At 37.3% G+C, this 23223-nt stretch overlaps 1 protein-coding gene across 1 annotated transcript; it reads right to left on the minus strand.

Annotated features, from left to right (window-relative positions):
* Positions 1-2941: 2941 nt before the first annotated feature.
* On the minus strand, positions 2942-22919 carry LOC114288599 (receptor-like protein 4). Its single transcript, XM_028232117.2, has 9 exons — positions 22686-22919; positions 21503-22549; positions 20306-20456; positions 18643-18714; positions 10521-10589; positions 9882-9950; positions 9497-9574; positions 4118-4326; positions 2942-3613 (listed from the first exon to the last, which is right to left on the minus strand). The coding sequence occupies exons 1-9, from the start codon at positions 22759-22761 to the stop codon at positions 3507-3509; spliced, it is 1878 nt and encodes a 625-aa protein (XP_028087918.2). The 5' UTR covers positions 22762-22919; the 3' UTR covers positions 2942-3506.
* Between the last annotated feature and the right edge of the window lie 304 nt (positions 22920-23223).

Consider the following 23223-nt stretch of genomic DNA (forward strand, 5'->3'; position numbering starts at 1 on the left):
TAAGTTTTAGTCAAGCAAATTAAACTAGCATTTATTGTTTCATTTTCAAATCTGAACAATACAAAAGGGGGCTAAAAAGCCTTCAAACACAACCAAACTTCCTCTAATATAATACACACTGCAAACGTGTTATTATTTATTAAACAAAACACTAAACTAATTAATAAATTATTATAAGTTGCTTTACCCACTGATTATACGTAGTCTATTTATTAAGTGAAACACTAAACTAATTTGACTATATTATAATATATGTTGCTTAACCCACACATTACAACATGCAAACTCTATCACACTACACTAGAATTTTTTGAAACCTCGTTTTTTTTTTTTTTTTCATGTTGGTAATTTGAATATTCAAATTTGGCTTTAAGCTATAGAAAAATAAATCAAACCAAGCCTTAAGTCCCATCAAATGGAGTCGGCTGCATGAAGCCTTCTTCTTCACTCGATTCTGTCTAAGACCATTTCGTTAGTTAAATTAAAGATATTCATATCTCTATTTACTATATATAGTATATACAAAAATGTCATACATAATTCTTTTTTTTTTCAATTTTTTTTACTACTACTACACAAATAATAGGTCTTAACATTATTTATTAATGTGGGTTTTACTGTATTTATTAGTGATTAAAATTAATAAAAAATTATTTTATATATAATATTACACCTAAACGTAATAGTCAAAAGGCAGAATCAGAATTACAGCTGGAAGTGGAAATGTCGCCCAATAAGACAGGAAAGGAATATTTAATAATGGGTGAGAAAGTCATTGTCTTGTTTTAAATTTCTCAGAAATCTTTATACACATCCATTCAAATTGGGCTCATATATTGAAAAAATTACACATAAGTGCACATGATAAAAAAATAATTTTTAATGGGGGAATTTTTTTTTATGATACTTGTTATTAATATTTATAAGATAAGATAAAACTTTTTAATATTTCTACAGAGAAAATTTGATTCTGAAAAATTTTAAGAAAATTGAAATTTCTTTAAGTAAGGTGAAATTTCTCAAATTTTCAAAGAGAAATTTAAAAATTTCTCTACGATCATATTATAGAAATTTAAAAATTTCTCTGAGTCGGGTGAAATTTTTCTAAATTAAATTTTCTCTGTGAAAATGTTAAGGGACTTTAGCCCATAAAAAAACATCTTGGACCTCTCCTACTACACAAAGTTAGAGAGTGATATTTCACTAATTTTCTCTTTAAAATGTATGGGGGTGTTAGAAAAAAAAGGGCAAAAAAAAAAACATAGCAGAAGTTACGTCTCAAGAAATTCTTCACCCTTGGGTAAATAATTATCCTAGTTCTCAATGGTAATTTTCCCTTTATAGATTGCATTCACATAGAATAATATCTTCCGCACCATTCTCTATTTTGAAATTTGGAACATTATAAATCAGTGTATATAATCAAAAAAAATTATCAATCTATAGTTGTATAAATCTTTTTCTGCGTACACAAAAAAGTTGAACCTCAAAATATTATGACACTTCTGTAATAATGTGACCCGCTCCTTACTGATATGTAATTTTCTTTTAGAATTTTCGATTCTTTCATTTCATTGTATTTCTTTTAAGTCATGAGATCATATTTGGTAATTCTTATTTGATGGGTTTAATTTACGACTAAAAATAAAATGGAACCCAAAAAAAATAAAATCATAGAAATTGAAAGACAGAAATAATCACAATGTGAGACGGTCAGAAACTCTTCTAAAACTTCGTTTAGATTGACTTTTTTAACCTTGTTTGGTTTTTGTTTTTGAATTTTTTTGACTTTTATGAAATAGAAAGTGTAATGATTACGGTTTGAATGTAATATTCTATCTTATTAACTTATATAATCTATTTTGTTTTTTATGTTTTTTCTTAATCCTAAAATATTTACCAAATGAGGACTTATTAATGTGGCTTAGAATATTAATACGACAAAACCCATACAGTAGTTGGCTAGGTTGATCAGCTTTATTCAGTGGGACAATGTTCTCACCAAAACTGTCCCATGGACCTAGTCTTCTCTTCTCTCTCTCTCTCTCTCTCTCTCTAGTTGAGAAATTAGTTGGAAGGTGCATGGAAATAGAGACAAACAAGTGAGGTTGACTGGTGTAGAAGATATGATAGCCATTCTATCCATAGAGATTCTCAATTTGTTTTCAACAATGAGAACTGGTCAACATGTATAGAATGATATATTTGTATCTTCAAAGTTTTGCTGCTAGCTTTGAAGTTATTGACATTTCAGCTCATCAAATGGGAAACAATAGAGATTCTTTTTTCAGTGAGTGGATATCATAGAGCAAAACTTTAGTAATTTGCATGTAATTCTCACAATCTTTTGACCTTGGCATTTTTATCAACCATACCCCCAAAAAAATAATAGTAATTAAATAGAATTTTGATAACGAAAATGTGACGAAAATAAGGGCATTTTTATCAAACCATTTATGACATTAAATAAGTTAAGAACTAAATTGACACAATTGAAAACATCAAGGATCAAAATGTAACAAATCACATTCTTTGTAGACTTTTTTTTCTCATTTTGTTAATTTTTAAATGTGGTTTAACAAAAATTCCCATACTTCTGTTATCAGTTGCAGAGAGAAATGGAGGTATGAGACTATTTAGTAACAAAATTAATAAATCGGAGACTGAATTGACACATTTGAAACATCAGGACTAAAATTTAACCGCCACATCATTTTGAATCCACTTTTTATCTCATTTTTATGTAAGAATATACTTCTCCATTTTCTTAAGAATATACATTATGCAGTTGAGAAATTCATTTGAAGTACTATTTTTCCATCCAAAAAAGAATTTTGTTGGATTCGAAATAGGAAATAATAAAATATATTGTTCTGCCAAGTTTCAAAACTCAGAAATCAAAATTTTAAAAATAAATAAATTCAAACATAGCACAAGAGTATTTAATGTGTTTAGATTAACACTAACACAAGCAATTAAGGTATATTAAACAGCTTTACGATGATTTTTGTTACAGTAAAATGCAAAAATATACAGCAGTATACAAATAATGATTAATTCCAAGCTCAACCAGTCAGTGTCAAGGCATTGAGACAAGGATCTGCAAGACCTCATGCAGTGATAATGTCCTGGGGGCCGCTTGGAACCACCACGGGGCAATCGTCTCCATGCATGAAATTTGAAATATTCACATATTATATTCATCAAATGCCCGAAAATTGGGTATGATACATTGGGAGGCATATGGTTTTTGTTCAGTTTGATTTATGAATGAGATACAATGCATCCTACAAACCATGTGGTTTCAAGACCCCATATCAGTGCGAATTGTTGGGGAAAAAAAAGAGTTGAAAACCCAAAAGTCAGATCTTTTTGGAGCATCGGTGTCATTCCTCACTTCACATGATGTGTAATTTCTATAAATACATTCGAGGTCCTCTCTTGACACCCTCTTGGCACGTGGGACGTTGATCAAAATCAGTATTCTCCTTTTCAAGAAGACTCCTTTAATTTGAGTTCAAATTTGATATGAAGCCTTTAGCATGTTGGCTCTCCATTTCAAGAGTCATCAATGATTTCTGCCTATGATATCTGTTTCTCTTTGCAGAAAGCGCTGAAAGCAGAAACATAAACAATATATTAAGTTAAATGTCATTGTGTCAAAACAAAATTGGAAAACTAAAATTAAGGAAAACTTTTAAAAGAAACAGAGTATGAATTGCAAATTCAATCAAATGCTTTTAATTTCAATTGTTATGAATCTCAAAGCAATCCAATAGATTGATTGAGTCCTAAATCTGTAATATTTTGATTATACAAAGAATTAATGATTTCATGTTTCAGATTTTCTTAATGTTGATTAATCTAACTCGGCCCACATAACCTTCATGGAAAAAGTGCTACCTATCGTTTCACCATCGTGCCCTAAAACTATTGACAAATGTCATTAACATTCCAGACATTCAGGAAATGACAATTTCTATCCTAACAAACAACTAAAATGCAGCAGATGGTTCCATAATCACAAGATAAGAAAAACATGCTAGCTTCAAACAGATAAAGAAACTAAAATAAAATCAGAAAATGGTAAACATGTAAATTTTTAAAATGCACTTACCCATCAATTCTTGAGGTAGAGCAAAGTCATAATCGTGATGCCCCCTCCTGATACAGCACATGTATATCACTAACCAAAGAATGCAAAACATAACCACAGCTGATATGCCTATTGCAATTTTGCCACCAGTAGACAAGCTGTACCTTCGCCAGAATAGTGGACATTCTGGCAAAGAAGGTACACCACACAAGCCTTTATTGCCTGAGAGACTGAAACAAATATTGAACTCATCAGATGAGTATAAAAAAACAAAGAAAAGTGATCCAGAAGATATCTTAGCCAACCACTTGAAAAAAAAACAAGACGTTATTAAGCAAGTAATTAAATTTGAATAGCCATGGACACTGATGTACAAAAGAAAGTGATCTGGCAGTTCATGATTTAAAAGTACATGGTTTTAGACTCCTAGAATTTGCAAAAATTGAAGTTTTCAATGTTCAATAATATTTTGGTGATTCTACAAACTAGGATTGTTGTTATATTTTAAGGAAGTTCAAAATAAGCAGTCAGTTAAATATCTAGCGTAATGTGCTTTTCACCACTAGCACTGGCATTCTAATCATCCTTTTATGCTAGCAATTATAAGCGCATTACTCTGCCATATGACATTTCACAGCCAACATTTTACATGATAATCCCACTTCTCTCAAGGCTCAATTTCTTTATATTAGTAGCAAACAGCAGGGAAGACAAAATTGGAACCAAACAAGAAACAAGCCAAATCCACTGCAAAGGTATGGATTCACTATCAAAACTGACCGCATTTGCGGTCAAAGTTTCGAGGAAAACACTTCAACATCTCCGATATTGCATTTTGCATACTAATGAGCCATGCTTTACCACTGCTGAAATATGTGAATTAAAAGAGCTCTGAATCAAATGAAACACCACCACATAAATGATGGCCCTGAGAAGTATCAAGAGTGCATAAAGAAGAAAGGAGAAGATAAGGAACGACAATATTTAAAATAAAATAAAAAAAAAAGAGAAGAAGCAGAAAACAACTGCAGCAAAATTTATTGACTGCAACAACTGCAGTCAATAAAACTTGTGTAAATATAACCCCTTAGTACTAAGTTACAAGAACTACATGTAGATTCCAAGATGCTATAAATTCATCAAAACTGTGGGTACGTATCTGAACCTCCTACATTGCATAGTCACGCTATCTCTATGATAATGCCTCCGAAGATTGTGGTGCCATGCGTCAACCTCATGAAGTGACACATTGACCAATGAGAAACCTCCATGTGACCCCCTCTACAGGCCGAACTATAATAGCTAAGACAGGTGTGCATGGTACCCTTGTTCTGAGACATTAAAACACGTCCTAAATTGATCAAGCATTCCTTGGGTTGGTGTCACATGTTGCCTTGCAACGTCAACTCCATGACATTTTGCTCGTGATGGTGTGACCATTTGAGTGCTCAAGAGTGGCCCTTGGAAGTGCCTAGGTGATGGAAATCGAGATTCCAAGTCAGCGGTTCGGTGCCTCAATGTGGCCCCAAGATTGGCCCCAAGCAGCCCAAGGCATACATGCCACCATGCAGCCAGCAGCATGCCCAAGAAGCAAGGCCGCAGCAATGCCACAGCACAGGCCGCAGCCCATGCCAGCAGCCAGTCGCAGACAGGCCGTAGCTCAGGCCGCCTGCCAGTCTTGCCAGCCACAGCCCAGGCCACAACTCAGGCCGCAGCCCAGCAGCAGCGGCCAATAGTGCAGGGTTTTGGCGCGTTGTTTGGGCATCTAAATGAAAGAGTTTTTGGCTGAAATTTTTATTGGAAAGAGATCTTGGGGGAAGTGTTTTCCCGACCAAGTTTCGCAATTTTTCTCAATTTGTGGAATTTTTGAAAAATCATTAAGACTCCTCGTACATAGGGCATGTTTCCTCTTGCTAGTTTGTCAAAGGCTTAACAAGCATATATAAGGGGGCATGGTGTGCTACCTACTTGCCTCCCCGCCCAAACTAGGCTTGAAGTGAACAACCTTGAGGCAACTCAGGACGGGCTTTAGGCATCCAGAGGAGTGTCTAGAGTCTCCACACAAGTTTGGGAGCCCTGTGGATGGTGCGAAAATATAAGCACTGCGCAAGGTTTAACACGTTTCCATTATGCCACGCATTATGGCAACTTGGGAACTTGTTTTAGGCCGAATGAGCTATCGAGGCACCACCAAAGGCCTCGTGTGCCAACTCAAATGCTTGGTTTGGGCTCAACCTTGCATGTGGGGATCCCGTGGCTTAAGCTAAGCGGTTGGAAAGCAATACCACATATGTGGGCTATTGAACAAAAGCATCAAACTATGCATTGACTAAATCCATTGAGAGATGGCATTATACTACAAGCAAGCTACGGATTGAAACATTACCTTACTCGAGCAACACGTTGGTGCAATGCTAAGGTGCGCAATGGCCTTAGGCAGAATCTAACACCCGTGTTGGCACGAGGAATACGCCGTGGGCAAGAGATTGACCCTTAGTGTCTTGTGGGCTTTACATGACCATGTGGCCATCCAATATGCATCAATTAAGGCATGCTTGACCCTATGACACTTTGCGATGTTGTCAAAGACCCAACATGCGCTATGTTGGCTTGTCGGCTAAGTCGAGGGCCTTCGATAGCACATTGTTGTGTGGCTAGGCACCTTGATGACAAGAACCTAAGTTGGGCGAGCACCTTGCTTGAGATAAGCTTGGCGTTATGAAGCGACTTATGCCGTGCTTGGTGCACTTGAGGCGTCAAGTCTACTTGTGGCATCTGGGTGAAAACGAAACTTCCTTGTGGAGTTGTTTTGCTTAACAAAGCATTGGGCCCTAATGTTCAAAACGGGTGAGATCGTTAACACTCGATTTGTCAATGAGCTATGCAGGCTTAAACTTGGTGGAGTTTGAGCACCACACGGGAAAAAAAATTGATCCGTTGTGCCTTTAAAGGAGTCGGCCCGTGACACTTGGCCAAGGATTCTCCACCTGAGCAGTCTCCTCCGCTTTGACATCCTCAATGCTCTCTAATTCAGTCAAGCAGCTCCCTACTATTCCCACTCTCTAGCTGAGCATGCTCCCTATCATACCCGTTTGGTCCTCATCTTCAAATCAATCAAACATTCCCTATAGAGCAGTGTCTCACCAAGTCTCCCTATAGCTGGATTCAAAACTTTGATATGACCACATTAGATAGGTTAGGAAAGGATATGAGCAAGACCACCAAAAAACTTGCGACTCAAGGGTCCACCAAGGCACCCCCCTCCGTTCAAGGAATCTGTAACAAACCTTCCGAGGCTTAACATGCCTACCTACTATATCGCGTTAATACAACCCTGAGGGGGTCTTATTGTTAACAAAATGAACAGTAGCAAAACCTCCAGATAGTTGGACAAGGGGGGTGGAGCCACCTACCCATGACCAAGCTGGCCCCCAATGATTTGATCCTCCTATAAATTGAGACCTCCATGCAATTGATCAACTCCTTCCAACAAGCTCAAGAGCCCACTCCACCTCTCTCTATCTAGGTGTAGGTACCTAGTTACCTACCACATGTCAAATACACAAATGGAATTATGTGTCTTGCACGTCGGTAATTAGACATACATGTCTTAGCTTTCAATCTACTGTCTGCATGTTCATGCTGACATTGTTGGTGCCTAAGTTCTGAACTCCATCACAATGAAACTTGCCTACTTGACATCCCAAAGGATTCAAGATTTTAAGTCATCTCATGATTATGGTGTTCTTACCACGGGGTTTGAACCACGACACTCGTCTACCTAGGTCAAGCGGTAGGCTCTAGGTACGCTTCGGCATGACCCACAGGACTCTGGAGTCTTGTGGCTTGGTGGTTGAAGATGAAGTTTCACCGTGACACTGAGCTGCATTTGGCCAATCCGCTAAGCGAAAGATCATATCATTGGGACCATGTAAGGAATCTTACAAATCAAGGTAAATCGTAACAGAATGGTACACTTTGGCATATTTTTTCTAGCACATTCTAACAGAATTCCATAATATTCCCAGGCATATTCACGTGACCAAAACTCTACAAACAAAAAGTTCTACAACTTGTACATCAAACTAGGAATACTCATTTTCTTCTGGAGGCTTTGCTTTTTCTCAGAGATCCCAAGGCTCTTCACTGCCCCTCTCTCTCTTTATGGTCTACTTCATATCTTAACCCAGGTATCCCCTTTAGTCTCTGGTGCCATTGATGTGTTCTTCCACTTTCTGATGAACCTGATCTCCAGTCTATAATTCCAACACTAGGATTATCTTGACTCTCTCCTCGTCCACCTTGGGCGGAAAGGCCAACTCAACCATGAAGCCACCAAAGCCTTTGCTTTAGGCCCTCAATGTAATAAGGCCTCAAAATTTTGAAAGCTTAAGGCCGACGCTACTTATTTTCATAAAAGGCGGCCCAGTTTAGATGGAAAAAATCTACTACAAAATATACGCCCATTTTTTTGAAAGTCTACCTATTATAGTTAAGACCCTATATAGTTTCTTTTTTCTTTTTATTTTTTTATTTTTTGAAAAGGAAAGCACCAATCCAAATTAAGAAAACACTCCAATTAACATAATAAATTATATAAAGCATAAGGTTTATGAAGCACATATAGAAGTAAAAGGGAGTCATATCCATATCTATAAGCTATTATGAAATTGAAATTGTAATAATTCTTGCATAGTATTAAAGTATAATTGCTAGAATAAACACAATAAAAGTTTTTCAACATTTTCTTATTTTTTACCGAAGAAAAAAAAATAGTGAGATTAAAGCAGTCCCGTATTATCGAAATCAACGTATCCACTAAAAAAGAAGAGGGGGGGGGGGGGGGTGGACTGACTATTGGCTCTTCAATTAATATCTAATTCCTAAATAATGGTTTCTCACTATTCTTTGATCTCATGGATAATATAATCCTAAAAATTATAATTTTTTTTTAACTTATCCTATTTATACCTGTATTCTATTTTTTTATCCCGTATCCATAGAGTATAAGATTCTTTTTCAATGCATGCATTCCTCACAGAATATTATTGGCAATACATGTAGAAGTTTTTTTTCTACAAAAAGAAGTTTTCTATCATTAAAACTGATAAAATCTTACCTAAGATTGTCACAATAAATTTTAAGTGAATTAGCTATACTATAAAAAAGAAATTAAAAAAAAACTACAAATATTGAAAAATGTAAAAAGCAACATTTAAAGTAGTCGCTTTAGATCTCAAACTGTCAGCCAACTCTGTTTGGTGGTCCCCAGCCAGCTATAACTTACAAGCCTATCATCTTTCCAAATCACCTCCTGCCATCCCAAGACCCTCGTTCCACACTCAGTATAAGAAAACTAAATAGAAAATAAGTAAATCAAGCAATTACAGAACTACATACTCAATAGCTCCACCATGGACACCAATTGAATAAAGACCTTCTGGCACTTGTCCTTCCAGTGAGTTGTCATTCAGTATCCTGCAATATATGTTAATGTACGTCACTGAAAAGTATCGACATGGAAATCTCACAAAATTTAACACTCAAGTAAAATGATTAACAGCATATGTATCATTTAAGTTCAAGATCAATTGGATAAATTCATCTTCTAATTTTCTGCTTTTAGCATTTTCTTTTTAGCAATTAGGTAGTTCAAAATTTGTTGGGAAAAAATAATTAACTTTATGTTAATCCATAGCAAATTACTGGAGATGATAAGTAATGGCATCTTTGATTAATTGTTTAAAAATTACTACTACACAAGCGGAATAAGCATAAAACTTACACAAGCTGCAAATTTGAAGAAACAAGACTATCTGGTATGGACCCAGTAAATCGATTGTTAGACAAATCCCTGTATCAAAAGATGTGAAAACAATAAGTAATGACAGCAGAAAAATGAGAAAACATGGACCTAGTAGTTGTGTCACCGCTTGGTATAATATTAGATAAATAGCATATTTAGAAGACCACGAAAAGATGAAAAAAAAGAGGTAGCTAGAATCAGAATGAAAAAGACAGCAAACATAACAAAGTATCTGATGGAAGGCTTGACATATATGCCACGGAAATAAATGAAAACAACAGAAAAGGCACCTTCTTTGTGGAGTGATTCAAATATACGGTGGACACTGAAGCTGATTTTTTTTTTTTTTAAAAAATGAGATGAGAAGTACAAGTAAATAAACATGATAGTTTTAAGCCAAGTAACTACAAGGAAAGTTGTGTACCTAAGGCACAGTAACACGTGTGAAAGAGAGAAGATTCTAAAGCATACATTTATCAATCAGCCAATGAAAGGTAATTCTCAAAATGCTGCTGGACAGCAGAAATGATACAGGGTAAGTTCTAAGATGACATAAGAAGACTTTGTATAGAGTAAGGAACAATGCTACCCCAGTGTACTGATGGTTTGTAACCTTACAGCTTTTTAAGAGAATTAAGACCCAGGCCTGAGGGTAGAGAACTTCCCAACGAATTAGAACTCAGGTTCCTGCAATTGAAAAGAATGTTTCCAAATGGTTAAAGCCGTCCAGAAGTGCACAAAATTAACATCCAGAGAAGCAAAGGAGCATGCAATTGAATAAAATTGACATAGAAAACAAAGAAATATAGCTGCAAATCAAGGAAATCAATAAAAAAATATATTTATTAAAAAAATACAAATGAATAAAAACAATATTACATGGACGTTCAAATAAGATATGGAACTATAGAAAGAAAAGAAACAACTACTAAGATGAGCATGCAAAACCAAACAGAGCTTTCAGTTGAGTCAATGTTGAAATCTCAACAGTAACTCAGATTTGTTTTCACTCAGTATAAAGATAATTGTCATTTTTTTCAAATTTGTGATTCTTTTTTGACAGTTAAATAACTGGAACAAATTGTCTAACTGAGGGATCACAGATCACCAGTTTCAAACATGGTTAAATTAGTGCGACTTGGAATCCAATTTCAAGTAATGAGAATTCACATTCACAAGCATATCCTTCTATGTGCCACTGAGAATAAGAAAGCACAGAGAGATGAAACACCATGGATAAGGTTTTCTTTGTTTCTTTTTCTTCTTTTCCCCACTATAGAGGAATTCAAGGAATGGTTGAATTCCTTTACAACACTTCAACATTACTGTAGTTTGCAGATAATTTTACTGAAATTGAAACTTTTTTTAAGTTACTTTTGACCAATCACGGAAGTAAGGAGTGGAGTAAATTATCTGCATGGCCCAACTGTGGATAATATGTTTTGCTCATGTTGGTGAAGTAAATTAATAAGTTATACTAGTTCTCCATCAGCTTAAGCCTTTTCAATAATAGACTGCTAAAATGTGACATACTAGATACTATTCATGGAATGTGTGTTAAGCAACCACAAAGGCACAAACTAGCTCCTAAGCAAAAGAAGCCAATACTTGCTGCTAGGCAATTTTGCCACTACATTTTAACGAATGACGTAAGAGCAATAGGTTGGCAAAGTTGTTCAACAAGATTATAGAATAAAAAATATTAAATTAACACTAAAAAAACATATACAAGGGACGAGCATTTAATACTTAAGAAGCATGAACACTTGTTGTGTTCGTATCGAACACATGTGACACGCATCACCAGTTTGAAGAAAATAATTTGTGGACCAAAGATTGAAAGTAAAATATTGATAATTCATACATATTAATTTTTCTTCCTTCAGGCTTTTTAATCTAGGAACCTAATGTTAGAATAGTTATTTTTGTTCTTTTGTTCTCTTACTAATATTTACTTAAGTTGAGGATACGATGGTCATATTGCTATTTTAGGATTTTTATATATATTTGACTGATGTAAAATTGAGGTAGAACAATTATTTCAATATATACAAAAGTTCTCTCTCTTCTTCTTCTTCCTCCTAACTTTCAACCCTAATTTCTTCATTTTACATTCTAACTTGGTATCAGAGCAATCTCTTCTTCATCAGAAAGGTTTCTACAGATTCTAGAGATCGATCTGAGGTGACCAAAACGTGCTGATGTCATCAGTCGTACGATGACGTCAGCATGACGTAAGCACTGTACGGACGGTCCTTCACCCCTAGACTCGAAATTGCCTCCTGAGATTTATGGTGATTTTTGTGAAATTTTTTTATCATTCCTGATGTGAGTTTTCGATTTTTTAAAGTATTTCGTGTTTTTGGGATTGTTTTTTTAAATCTGCCTTTGGGACTATTTTTTTCTAGTTTTTCTTGCTGGTCTCACTTCCCTAGGAGCCAAAAATCACCACTCTAAGGGTCCTTGATCTTAATTTGTAGTTTTACTACTGTTGGGTTGATATTTTGTTCGATTATTGCCTGTTTTTGGTCCAGTAACCCTATTTTCTTCGGTTCTACCTATTGAAGGCTCCTATATAAGGGCTGAAATCCTTCTAGCAAAGGATATTTGTCCTCTCTTTATTGATTGCTACTGTTGAGTTGATGTGTTGGTCTAATTTGGGTCCAAAATTGGTTGGCAGACCTGTATTCTCCTCTCTTTTGCCTGTTTTTTTGTAGATTTTTGGTTTTTGAGCTAGTTCTGTGTCTATATTGGTGATTATTGGTGTGGGTATTAGCTGTTTGAAAGTATTTTGCCCTTTCGTGCTCGTGTTGAGAATTTTGTGTGGTTGATCATTATGGTTGAGATTGAGGCTAAGGCTATAACTATGGGTAAGGATGATGACATGCATAAATCTATCACTACAAAGAAATTGAATGGTGCTAATTATTTGGCTTGGGCCCACGTTGTCAAAATTTTCTTACGAGGTAAGAAGAAGTCCCGCTTTATTAGTGAGCTCCCTCCTCCTACTGATGATAAAGATTGTGATGATTGGTGTCGTGAGGATTCTTGTGTTATGGGTTGGATTTGGTATAGTCTGGAACCACAGGTTGCTACTACCGTGGAATTTTGTGATACCTCTAAGGCCATTTGGGACTCCCTTGCTGAGTCATTTTCAAATCAAAGTAATGTCCCTCAGGTCTACGAGTTATATGAATAGATTTTTGCTATGCGTCAATATGGCCGGTCTCTCCCTGATTATTATAGTAGTCTCAAGACTTTGTGGGATCAGTTACTGCAGCATCGACCTTTCACTACTGATGTGAACAAGCAGAAACAAACATTGGGAGGAGTTTATGATGGCTTATTTACTTTCTGGCTTAGATCCTGAGTTACGAGGGTTCAAAGATCAGATTCTTGCCAGTGACACTCTACCTTAAGCTGCCAATGCCTATTCTAGGCTGTTACGCTCTTCATTAGGACAAGCACAATCCACTTCTAGGTCCTCTTCTTTATCATCTTCTGCATTGGTTTCTAGTAGTAGTGATCATAGGTTTACTCGTGGGGGTTTTCATAGTTCTTCTGGTTCCCGGAGCTCTTCTTCTGGTTCACGGGGCTCTCGTGGAGGTGGTTCTCGTAGTGGCGGCTCACATTGTGGTTTCCGTGGTAGAGGTAGTAGTGGACCTGGTTCTCGTACACGTGGAGATCGTAAGTGTACTCATTGTGGTTCCCAAGGTCATACTGAACCTTGGTGTTGGCAGAAGTATGGCAAACCTGATCATGTCCATCAGGTTATGGATGTCCCATCCTCATAGTCTTCCTTGTTGTCCATTGGCTCGGATGCTTCTCCTGTTACTTCGCGTGAGACACTCACTACTCAAATTAGTGAGCTTACTGCCCTTGTTCAGTCTCTCCAGCCTAGTCTACCTCCATCCTCTACTGCTACCATGGCTAGCTCAGGTAATATTGCATGTGTGGCTAAGTCCTCTCAGCCTTGGCTCCTAGACATTGGTGCTAGTTCTCATGTCTCTGGTAATTCCTCTCTTTTTGATACTCTTAGACCTGTTGATCATACTATTATACTTGCTGATGGATCTTCTCGGCCTGTCTGTGGTCAAGGTCCTCTTCATCCCACTCCATCCCTGTCCTTACCTTCTGGTTTTTATGTTCCTAAATTTTCATTTAATTTGCTTTCTGTTAGCCAATTGACTCAAGCTCTCCATTGTTCGATAACCTTTTCTCCTACTTCATGTGTTTTGCAGGACCTCCAGACCAAGAGGATGATTGGTTCAGGGCATGAGAAAGATGGCTTATACCTTTTGGACGCTAAGACTTCTCCTCATCCTCCATCTGTTGTGTTAAGTGCTAGTGTATCTCCTCTTCAGTGGCATTTTCGCTTGGGTCATCCCTCCTTGGCCAAGCTCAAGTTAGCTGTTCTGGGTTTGAGTCATGTTTCTCAGATTGAGTGTGAAGCCTGTCAATTTGGGAAGCATCATCATAGTTCTTTTCCTCGTCGTAGTGTTAGTTGTGTGTCTGAGTCTTTTGCTCTTGTCCATACAGATATTTGGGGCCCTTCTAGAACTCCCACTGTTAATAGGTTCTTTTATTTTGTTATTTTTGTGGATGATTACTCTCGGATGACTCGGTTGTTTTTAATGAAACAAAGATCTGATTTGCCTTCCATCATCTCTAAGTTTTATAACGAAATCTTTACTCAATTTGGCAAACGTATTAAGATATTTCGGTCTGATAATGCCTTAGAATATGTGCAATCTATTATAACTACCTTTTGTGATGCTCATGGTATTATTCATCAAACTAGTTGTTCTCATACATCCCCGCAAAATGGTGTTGCAGAGCGGAAACACCGCCATTTGCTAGATGTTGCTCGCACCCTGATGTTTAATATGCATGTCCCCAAACAGTTTTGGGGCGACGCCGTTCTCACCGCTTGTTTACTTATCAATCGCATGCCCTCTAGTGTTGTACACACATCTCCCTATTCTCTGTTATATCCCACCACATCTCCTTTTCCCTTGCCTCCTCGCATTTTTGGGTATGTGGCCTTTGTCCATGTTTTTGACCCTGGGTTGGACAAGTTATCTCCTCGTGCACGCAAGTGCGTTCTTAGGTTATTCTCCCACTAAAAAAGGGTATCGGTGTTATCATCCTGAGTCTCGTCGCTACTTTGTCAGTGCTGATGTAACTTTTTTGAGTCTACTCCATTTTTTTCTTCCTCTAGGCAACAGTTATCTACTGATCTTCTCTCTTCTCGTAAGGGGGAGCCAGCCTCTCTCACTCCTACTCTTCCCTCTTATGCTCCTTCCACATCTACTCCAATATCCTCTCCATCTCCTCTCACTTCTACCCCTCTTTTACAAGTTTATCAACGGTCTCAAGCTCATCGCATTGTGTCTTATGGCCCGACCAGTTCATCTCCTTCGTCTGAGGCCCATATTCCACCTGCTGCTCTACCATCTGATGACCTTCCTATTGCACTCTGCAAAGGTAAACGCACTTGCACTCAATATCCTCTTTGCTTATTTCGTTTTTTATGATCGCCTCTCTCCTGGTCTTCACTCTTTTGCTTGTAGCTTGTCTAGTATTTCCATTCCTTGCACCTATCTGGAGGCTATGTCCATCTCTAGTTGGAAGTCTGCCGTGGATGAGGAAATGCATGCTCTTCATCAAAATCAGACCTAGGGCCTTACCCCTCTGCCATCTGGCAAATCTATTGTGGGTTGTCGTTGGATTTATACTGTTAAGTATCTTCCTGATGGAACTGTTGAGCGACTTAAAGTTCGCCTGGTAGCTAAAGGCTACACCCAACCTATGGTATTGATTACTTGGAGACCTTTTCTCCTATGGCCCGTCTTAACTCTGTTCGGATTCTCCTCTCTGTTGCAGTTGATCAGTCTTGGCCTTTATATCAACTGGATATCAAGAATGCCTTTCTCCATGGTGATCTCCACGAGGAGGTCTATATGGATCAGCCCCCTGGCTATGTTGTTCCCGGCAAAGAGCATCTTGTTTGTCGATTACGGAAGGCCTTGTGTGGTCTTAAGCAATCCCCACGTGCCTGGTTTGATCGCTTCAGTGATGTTGTGCTTTCCTATGGATTTCACCGTTCCACCTTTGATCACTCTGTTTTTGTTCGCCACTCGTCTACTGAGCGTATTGTTCTTATTGTTTATGTGGATGACATCATCATTTCAGGGAGTGACTCCAATGGTATTGCTGCTTTGAAGCAATATTTGGGACAACAATTTCACACCAAAGACTTGGGCCATCTTTGGTATTTTCTTAGGATTAAAGTTGCTCGCTCTTCTCAGAGCTTGTTTCTTTCTCAACGGAAGTATGTTCTTGATCTTCTTACCGAGACTGGCCTCTTAGGCCCTCGCCCCAGTGATACTCCCATGGATTCTAGCATCAAGCTTGATGGTGACACTGGCGACTTCTTTCCTGATGTTGGTCGTTATCGTCGGTTGGTTGGCAAGTTAATATATCTCATTGTCACTCGTCCAGATATTACCTATGCCGTGGGTGTGGTCAGTCAGTTTATGCATGCTCCCCGCCAACCCCATTTTGTGGCTGTGTGTCGCATCTTGCAATACTTAAAGCGTGCTCCAGGCCGGGAGTTGCTCTATCACCCATCTTCCTTTTTGTCTGTCACTGGCTTCAGTGATGCTGATTGGGCTAGTAATAAGACTGACCGCCGTTCCACCTCGGACTATTGTACTTTTGTTGGTGGTAATCTTGTCACTTGGCATAGCAAGAAACAGACTGTCGTTACTCGTTCTAGTGTCGAGGTTGAGTATCGTGCCATGGCTTATACTGCTTCTGAGATGCTCTGGGTTCAGTCTCTTCTCCAAGATTTTGGCTTTTCTGTTTCCACTCCTATGAGCATGTTTGTGACAATCAGGCTGCTATCTTCATTGCCAATAATCCTGTGTTTCATGAACGCACCAAACATATCAAAGTTGATTGCCATTTTATTCGTGATCTCTTACTCTGCAAGCATCTAGTGACTCCTTATGTTCGTTCTGAGGATCAATTTGGTGATATTCTAACCAAACCTTTGGCTCGGCATTCGTTTCTTCGTTTGTCTGCCAAGCTGGGCATATTCGATCTCTATGCTCCGGCTTGAGGGGGAGTGTTAGGGGAGTGTTAGAATAGTTATTTTAGTTATTTTTGTTCTTTTGTTCTCTTGTTAATATTTACTTAAGTTGAGGGTACGATGGTCATATTGCTATTTTAGGGTTTTTATATATATTTGACTGATGTAAAATTGAGGTAGAACAAGTATTTCAATATGCACAAAAGTTCTCTCTCTTCTTCTTCTTCCTCCTAACTTTCAACCCTAATTACTTCATTTTACATTCTAACTCCTAACAACCTAAAACTTTCAATTTGTTTGGTAATAGATCTTTTTTAAATAGATATTAGGGCTTTCTCTCACACCTTTTTTTTTCCCCCTAATATATAAAATGTGAAAAATAATTCTCAATATTTTGCTATAATAAAATATATAATTTCAATACAATTGTAACATAAAACAAATGAAAATCGAGTTTACATATGGCCTTTTGCTACTTGGGGAATAACACACCAACCAGTCCTCTTGCTGAGAATGCAATTAAGATCTAGAAATGAAAAGGGAAGTCGAGTGATAAATTATCAAGGACTAGTATGAACAATACATGGTATGCTCAAAGCTACTGAATGTCTAATAATAAGAGGCCAGACAAACACTTTTCATTGAGCCATGCCATGCTTATTTGGGTTACAAAACACAATGTAAAATGCTTTAGAATGGAATGACTTAGGATTAGATGGGATAGAACAAGAAAATCAATGGAAGTTCAATGCAACTTTAAGCAAACAAGGGAAGAATGAACATTGATAATAGGTAATACCCAAAGGCAACCGCCTTCACTAATCCTTCACCATGGAAGAGTTGAAGAGAAACTGAAGATACCATTTTACCAGAAATTAGGGTGAAGCATGGATTGGTAGGCTGGCCATGATTTCTGAACAGAATGTTGTGTACAGAAACATGCTACCAAAAATGTAGTAGTTCAAATTAGAACAAGGAGAATGACAAGCAATAAGGATGGAAGTTAGAGACAGCATTGATTGAAGGCAAATGAAAGCAAACCAAACAAGACAGTTAGGTTATGTGCTACTAGAACAAATGGCAGCATCTGACCGAGTGATATACTTTCTGTTGAAGGTTCTGAAAGAACAGGAGAAAGCCAAAAGTAAGATTGGAGAGCCTTTAGGAAGAACACTGCCACAGAGACCCTTGATTTACATAAAGAAAAATGGAAAATGGCTTTTATTCAGCTTACTCCAAAAGTCCAACAGATTGAATAAGGCTTTTCTCAGTTGACTTGTATGACACATAAGTTTATTAGACTCGGCATGTTCATTGAAATCATCATCAAGCAACTATATGCAAAGAGTCATCAACAGATCATGGTCATACCACCATATTGTGAGGGCCAATTAACCATCATCAAGGTAAGAAACCCACCCAGCACTTTAATGCACCAAGTCCTCATAAAACCTGAGTTTGGTATAGAGGCACCACGCACAACATACTTGCATTTTGCTCGACTCTGCCCTCCATATATATGGACATAATATCACTAACATAAAAGAATTTATCTCACAGTATGTAGCAGATGAGTGTTAATACAGACCCAAAATTATCTTTAAATATTATCAAAAGCATGACAAGTTGATAGATGGTACTTACAAGCTTACCAAGTTTGTCAAAAGACCAATCTGGTCACTAATATACCCTTTCAAGCCTTGACTCCCAAGATCTCTGCGAAAAAAAAAGAAAAATCAAAGGAAAACATCAAAATACTGGCAATAATTTCATCAAATTCTTCAATAACATCTATTTTGAATCATTGTGTCCAATGTATTTATCCTGTGGAAAACATGAGATCACAAAGACCAGATTGTGTTTATGAAGGCCAAAAATAACCTAATTAAATTTATTAAATAAGATACCAATATTGTTTTTATCATTTCTAAACAACAAGAAGGCCACTAAAACTATTGTAGGAAGAGAATGAATATTCAACTAATGTCAAATTTTCTTTCTACGTGTCAAAGTAAGATCAATATCAAGGAATCCCAAAGCATTTCAACAATCCCAAGTCCAAAAGCTTTCTGTTTGGCATTGTTTTCAAATTTTGTTTCCTTGTTCCCAAAAACAAAAACCAAAAAATACAAATAATAAAAAATAAAAATTGAAAACAATACAAAAACTGTGGTTGGCAGAACTGAAAAAAATGAAAAAGAGTAATGTATTCAAACTTCTTTTTTTTATATAGAAGCGCGTATTCAAACCTTGGCCTAATAACCTTGAGATTATGGGTTCAAGTCTCGCGACAACCACTTTGTGCACTATGCCAAAGGTTAGATATGTACCAAATCTTTCCCTCCCCAAACACACATTAACATGTACTATTTGGACATTTCACAACAAGGATACGGGAAATGATGCCAAATGAGCACCTAACTTTTGTCGAAACATGGGAAAGAAAAGTAGCATCAGGAAATAATGAGATACTGTGAAGACAAAAAATCTGATGTGGAGCAGCAGCCGACGTTTGGAATTCCAACTTTCCAACCCCACCCCCCAAGTCCCACAACACCCAAATAAATATATATTTAAAAAAAAAAGGTGTTAGTTAGAGCCTTAAGAGATGGCTACATTGAGCATCTAGCATAGCATTGGAGATTCCATGTAGTTATAGGAAAAACAAACACCCATGGAATATGATCCCTAATTAAAATCAGCAGGTCCTTGGTCCAGGAATTAGATCCAGTTAGCCCTTGCAACAAGCTAACAGGGTAGCTGATGGACAGATAAATCTTGCCATAATTGTACAACTATGTGCATGGTGATTCAAGGATACGCTTGAGGTCTCAGGAGGCATATGGCTAAGATAAAAAAAATAGATGATTCATGATGCTGGTGTTTCAGTGACTGCACCAATGCATGTCATATCTAAACAATGTGTTCAGAACTATAGGTATTCCTGAATTCCAATTCATCTAGCTTTCACATAATCATGCCAGTTACCATCTAAAATTCATCCCCTATAAGTTCAGGATGATCTGACCATGCCTGTCTGCCAAAAAATGCAAATCATACCAAAACAATGATGATTAATCTACTCTTTTTCATTTGTTAAAAAAATATATACCATTTCTAGATTTCCCAGTCTAATTAACCAGACTTATCAAATGAAAATAACCAGGTAACGTAACTCTCAACTCCCAAATGCTGCCATAGTTCCACACAAGTTGCCTTCATAGACAAAAACCCAACCATATATTCAAAGTCTCGGCGTTTACCAAATGAGCACACATATATAACAATGGACATGGGAAGTGCTTACATTTGGAAGATCACAAGAGCAGTTTCATCCTTATTAGGATGGCAAGTAACACCTTCCCAAGCATCCCAATTAGTAGGAGCACAAGGGTCTCCATTCCAACCCATTCTATCTGGAACACGAAGAGACTCTTTCAAAGCCCTCATAGCAACCACTGCATAAACATGACCGATTACACACATAACAAATTAAAGAAACGCATATCTATGCTAAGATTTTTATTATCCTCCATGTTCCCTATTAAGCATAAAGATCATTGGTAAGAAAGAAAAGACAACAAAAAAGTTGAGTACCCATATTTTCTATTGCTCAAACTATGTTTTCTATAGCCTCTTTTTTTTCTTTTATTTATTTATTTTTATTTATTTTTTTTTTTTGGTTTAATTCATCTCAGAAAAACTATTACTTTTATGCGAAGTGCTAGAGACCCGCAATTTGGACTCCTAAATTTACCCATAATGATATGGCAAGGGAGATAGGCCCTACACAATTCAGTGTGTGACAAATCAAAAGCTAACATATATCTTGCCACATCATTATGGGTCAAATTGTGAAAAGTTTTTTGTGGGTCTTAAAAATTTCCTACTTTTATTTGTCTCAATTAAGGTTTTTTTTTTTTTTTTTTTTGAAGTTCATACAATTCAATTGGAGACAGTTCATCCATGGCACTGGTGGAAACCTAACTTAATGGGCAAAAATATAATTTTACAATTTGAACAACTTAAATCATACAACGAAACACCCATTTTCTTCTCCACTACTCATTCCAAAATAGTGAATAAAAAAAATTGAGGTTCAATTGTATGATTTAAGTTGTTCAAATTTCAAAATGACATTTTTACCTATTAAACCATCTCCTATTGGATCGAAATAGCTCAAATTAAATAACTGATTGAAGGACTACATATATGAAATTAATAGTTTAATGATGAACTAGAAAAATGTTGATAGGTTAGGGGATAAAATAAAAGTGAAATTAGCCTCTCTTTTTTCTTTTTCTTTTTTGTTATCTTAGATAACAAATATTCTAAGATTTAAAACTTTCATTCTCTTGTTTTCCTAAATTTCCCAACAACCAAACAGGCCATAAAACAAAAGCAAATGCATATGTGAGTATTGTTTTCTATTCCATAATAATTCAAAAGCCCCAGAGCAAAATTCTAATTTTATAAAAGTGCATACATACACACAGACATATACCTTGATCAGGAACAGTAGAGAGATCCGCCGGGACGATCGCATAATTCTCGAGCCCACAAATTATAGGTACACCAACAACAGGGACAAGCTTCACACTCAAAATGGTACTACTCAAATTCTTCACTGTACAATACCAATCATACGCAGCAAAACTCCCAACCTGTTTGAATATATCAACCCTACTCATATTCTCACCATTTACCACCACATCAAACACTCTCTGCCCTTGCCTGTTCACACTCACATCAATCTCCGCAAAATGAAACCACAACAAGTAATCCAGCTTCGCATCCACAGGCAATTCGTACTCCAAAGCACCATTTCCAGTCCCCATAAGCGCCGTCTGATACAATTTCACCGGAAAATAGTTCGGACTCTGATCCGTATTCACCACATTCTTTATCGCCGACACGGCCTTGACTTCGACCGAGTTCGGAGACCGAAATTCCGCGTCCGACTGCCAAGTCCGGCCGAAGAGATCGACGTCGTTGCTGAACCCCGGGCCCCACTGTTCCGAACCGGAGCTCAACCGACCGTAATTAACCAAAACCGAACCGTTTCCGATCGAGGCCGAATCATACGACGCCGGATCGATCTGGATGAGCTCGAGAGAAGCGATGATTGGTGAATCGGTGGCAATGCTGTAGAAACAAATGTCGGCTTCGCCGTCGGAGACGAAGGCGAAGAGATCGGAGTATGCGCCGATGCGGCTAACCTGCTCCGGCCAAGGGGAGCGCCAGCTGAAGACGAGAGTGCCTTCGACGGAGAGGTCGAAGCTGGGAGAGTGGGACTTGCCATCGTAATTGTCGTAGACGGTGAAAGTTCGGATGTAGAACCGGCCGGTCGGGAGCGGGACGATGTAGCAGTTCTTCTTGCCGGAGGAGATTGGGAAGAACCGAAGGGTCTTCTCTTGGAGGCTTCTGAACCGGAGTGGTTCGGAGACTAGACCGGAGGAGCCGGAGGTGAAGAAGCGGTCAGATAGCCAGGTGGTGTTGAAGGTGTCGGTGGAGTCGGTGGATCCGCCGCAGTCTATGTGGTAGACAGTGTCTGTGAGGAGTGTAAGAGAAACAGTTAGTGAGAGTTACAAATATATATACATATATAGATATAACATAGATATATATATATATATATAGAGAGAGAGAGAGAGAGAGAGAGAGAGAGAGAGAAATAGGGAGCTTACTGAAAAGATAGGGGAGACAAAGGGAAGGGAAGCAGAAGAAGAAGAAGAAGAAGGGGAGGAGGGAGAGAGGAGACATGTTTTGTGGTGGTGTTTGGACACGGTGATGAGGAGGGAAGAGATATGACGGAAAACGAGTAGAAAAGATTAGAGAGACGGATGAGGGAAATAAACGAACTGATGAGGACTGGGTGAGAGATAATTCGATTACATGTTATAACTCACTTTCCGAATTATAAGTCACTTTCCCTCCAATAAAAAAAATTATTTAAGAAACTTATAAGTAATTTTTAACTAAAAAATTAATTATAATTATTTTTTTAAAATAATTCATGAGTAATGTTATATGTATTGATTAATATATTAATTAATGTATTAATTGATAATATAATATTATTTAAAATATTTTTATATTTATAATAATATCATAATTAATATTAATATTCTAATTAATATATTAATTAATACATACAGAGCCTTCCTACATAAAATTTTTAAAATTACCAACTTTACTACTGATTATTGGATGCGCTTCATTGAC

The sequence above is a fragment of the Camellia sinensis genome, chromosome 5 (assembly GCF_055761805.1).
Source record: "Camellia sinensis isolate YWXY chromosome 5, ASM5576180v1, whole genome shotgun sequence".
Classification (NCBI taxonomy): Eukaryota; Viridiplantae; Streptophyta; class Magnoliopsida; order Ericales; family Theaceae; genus Camellia; species Camellia sinensis.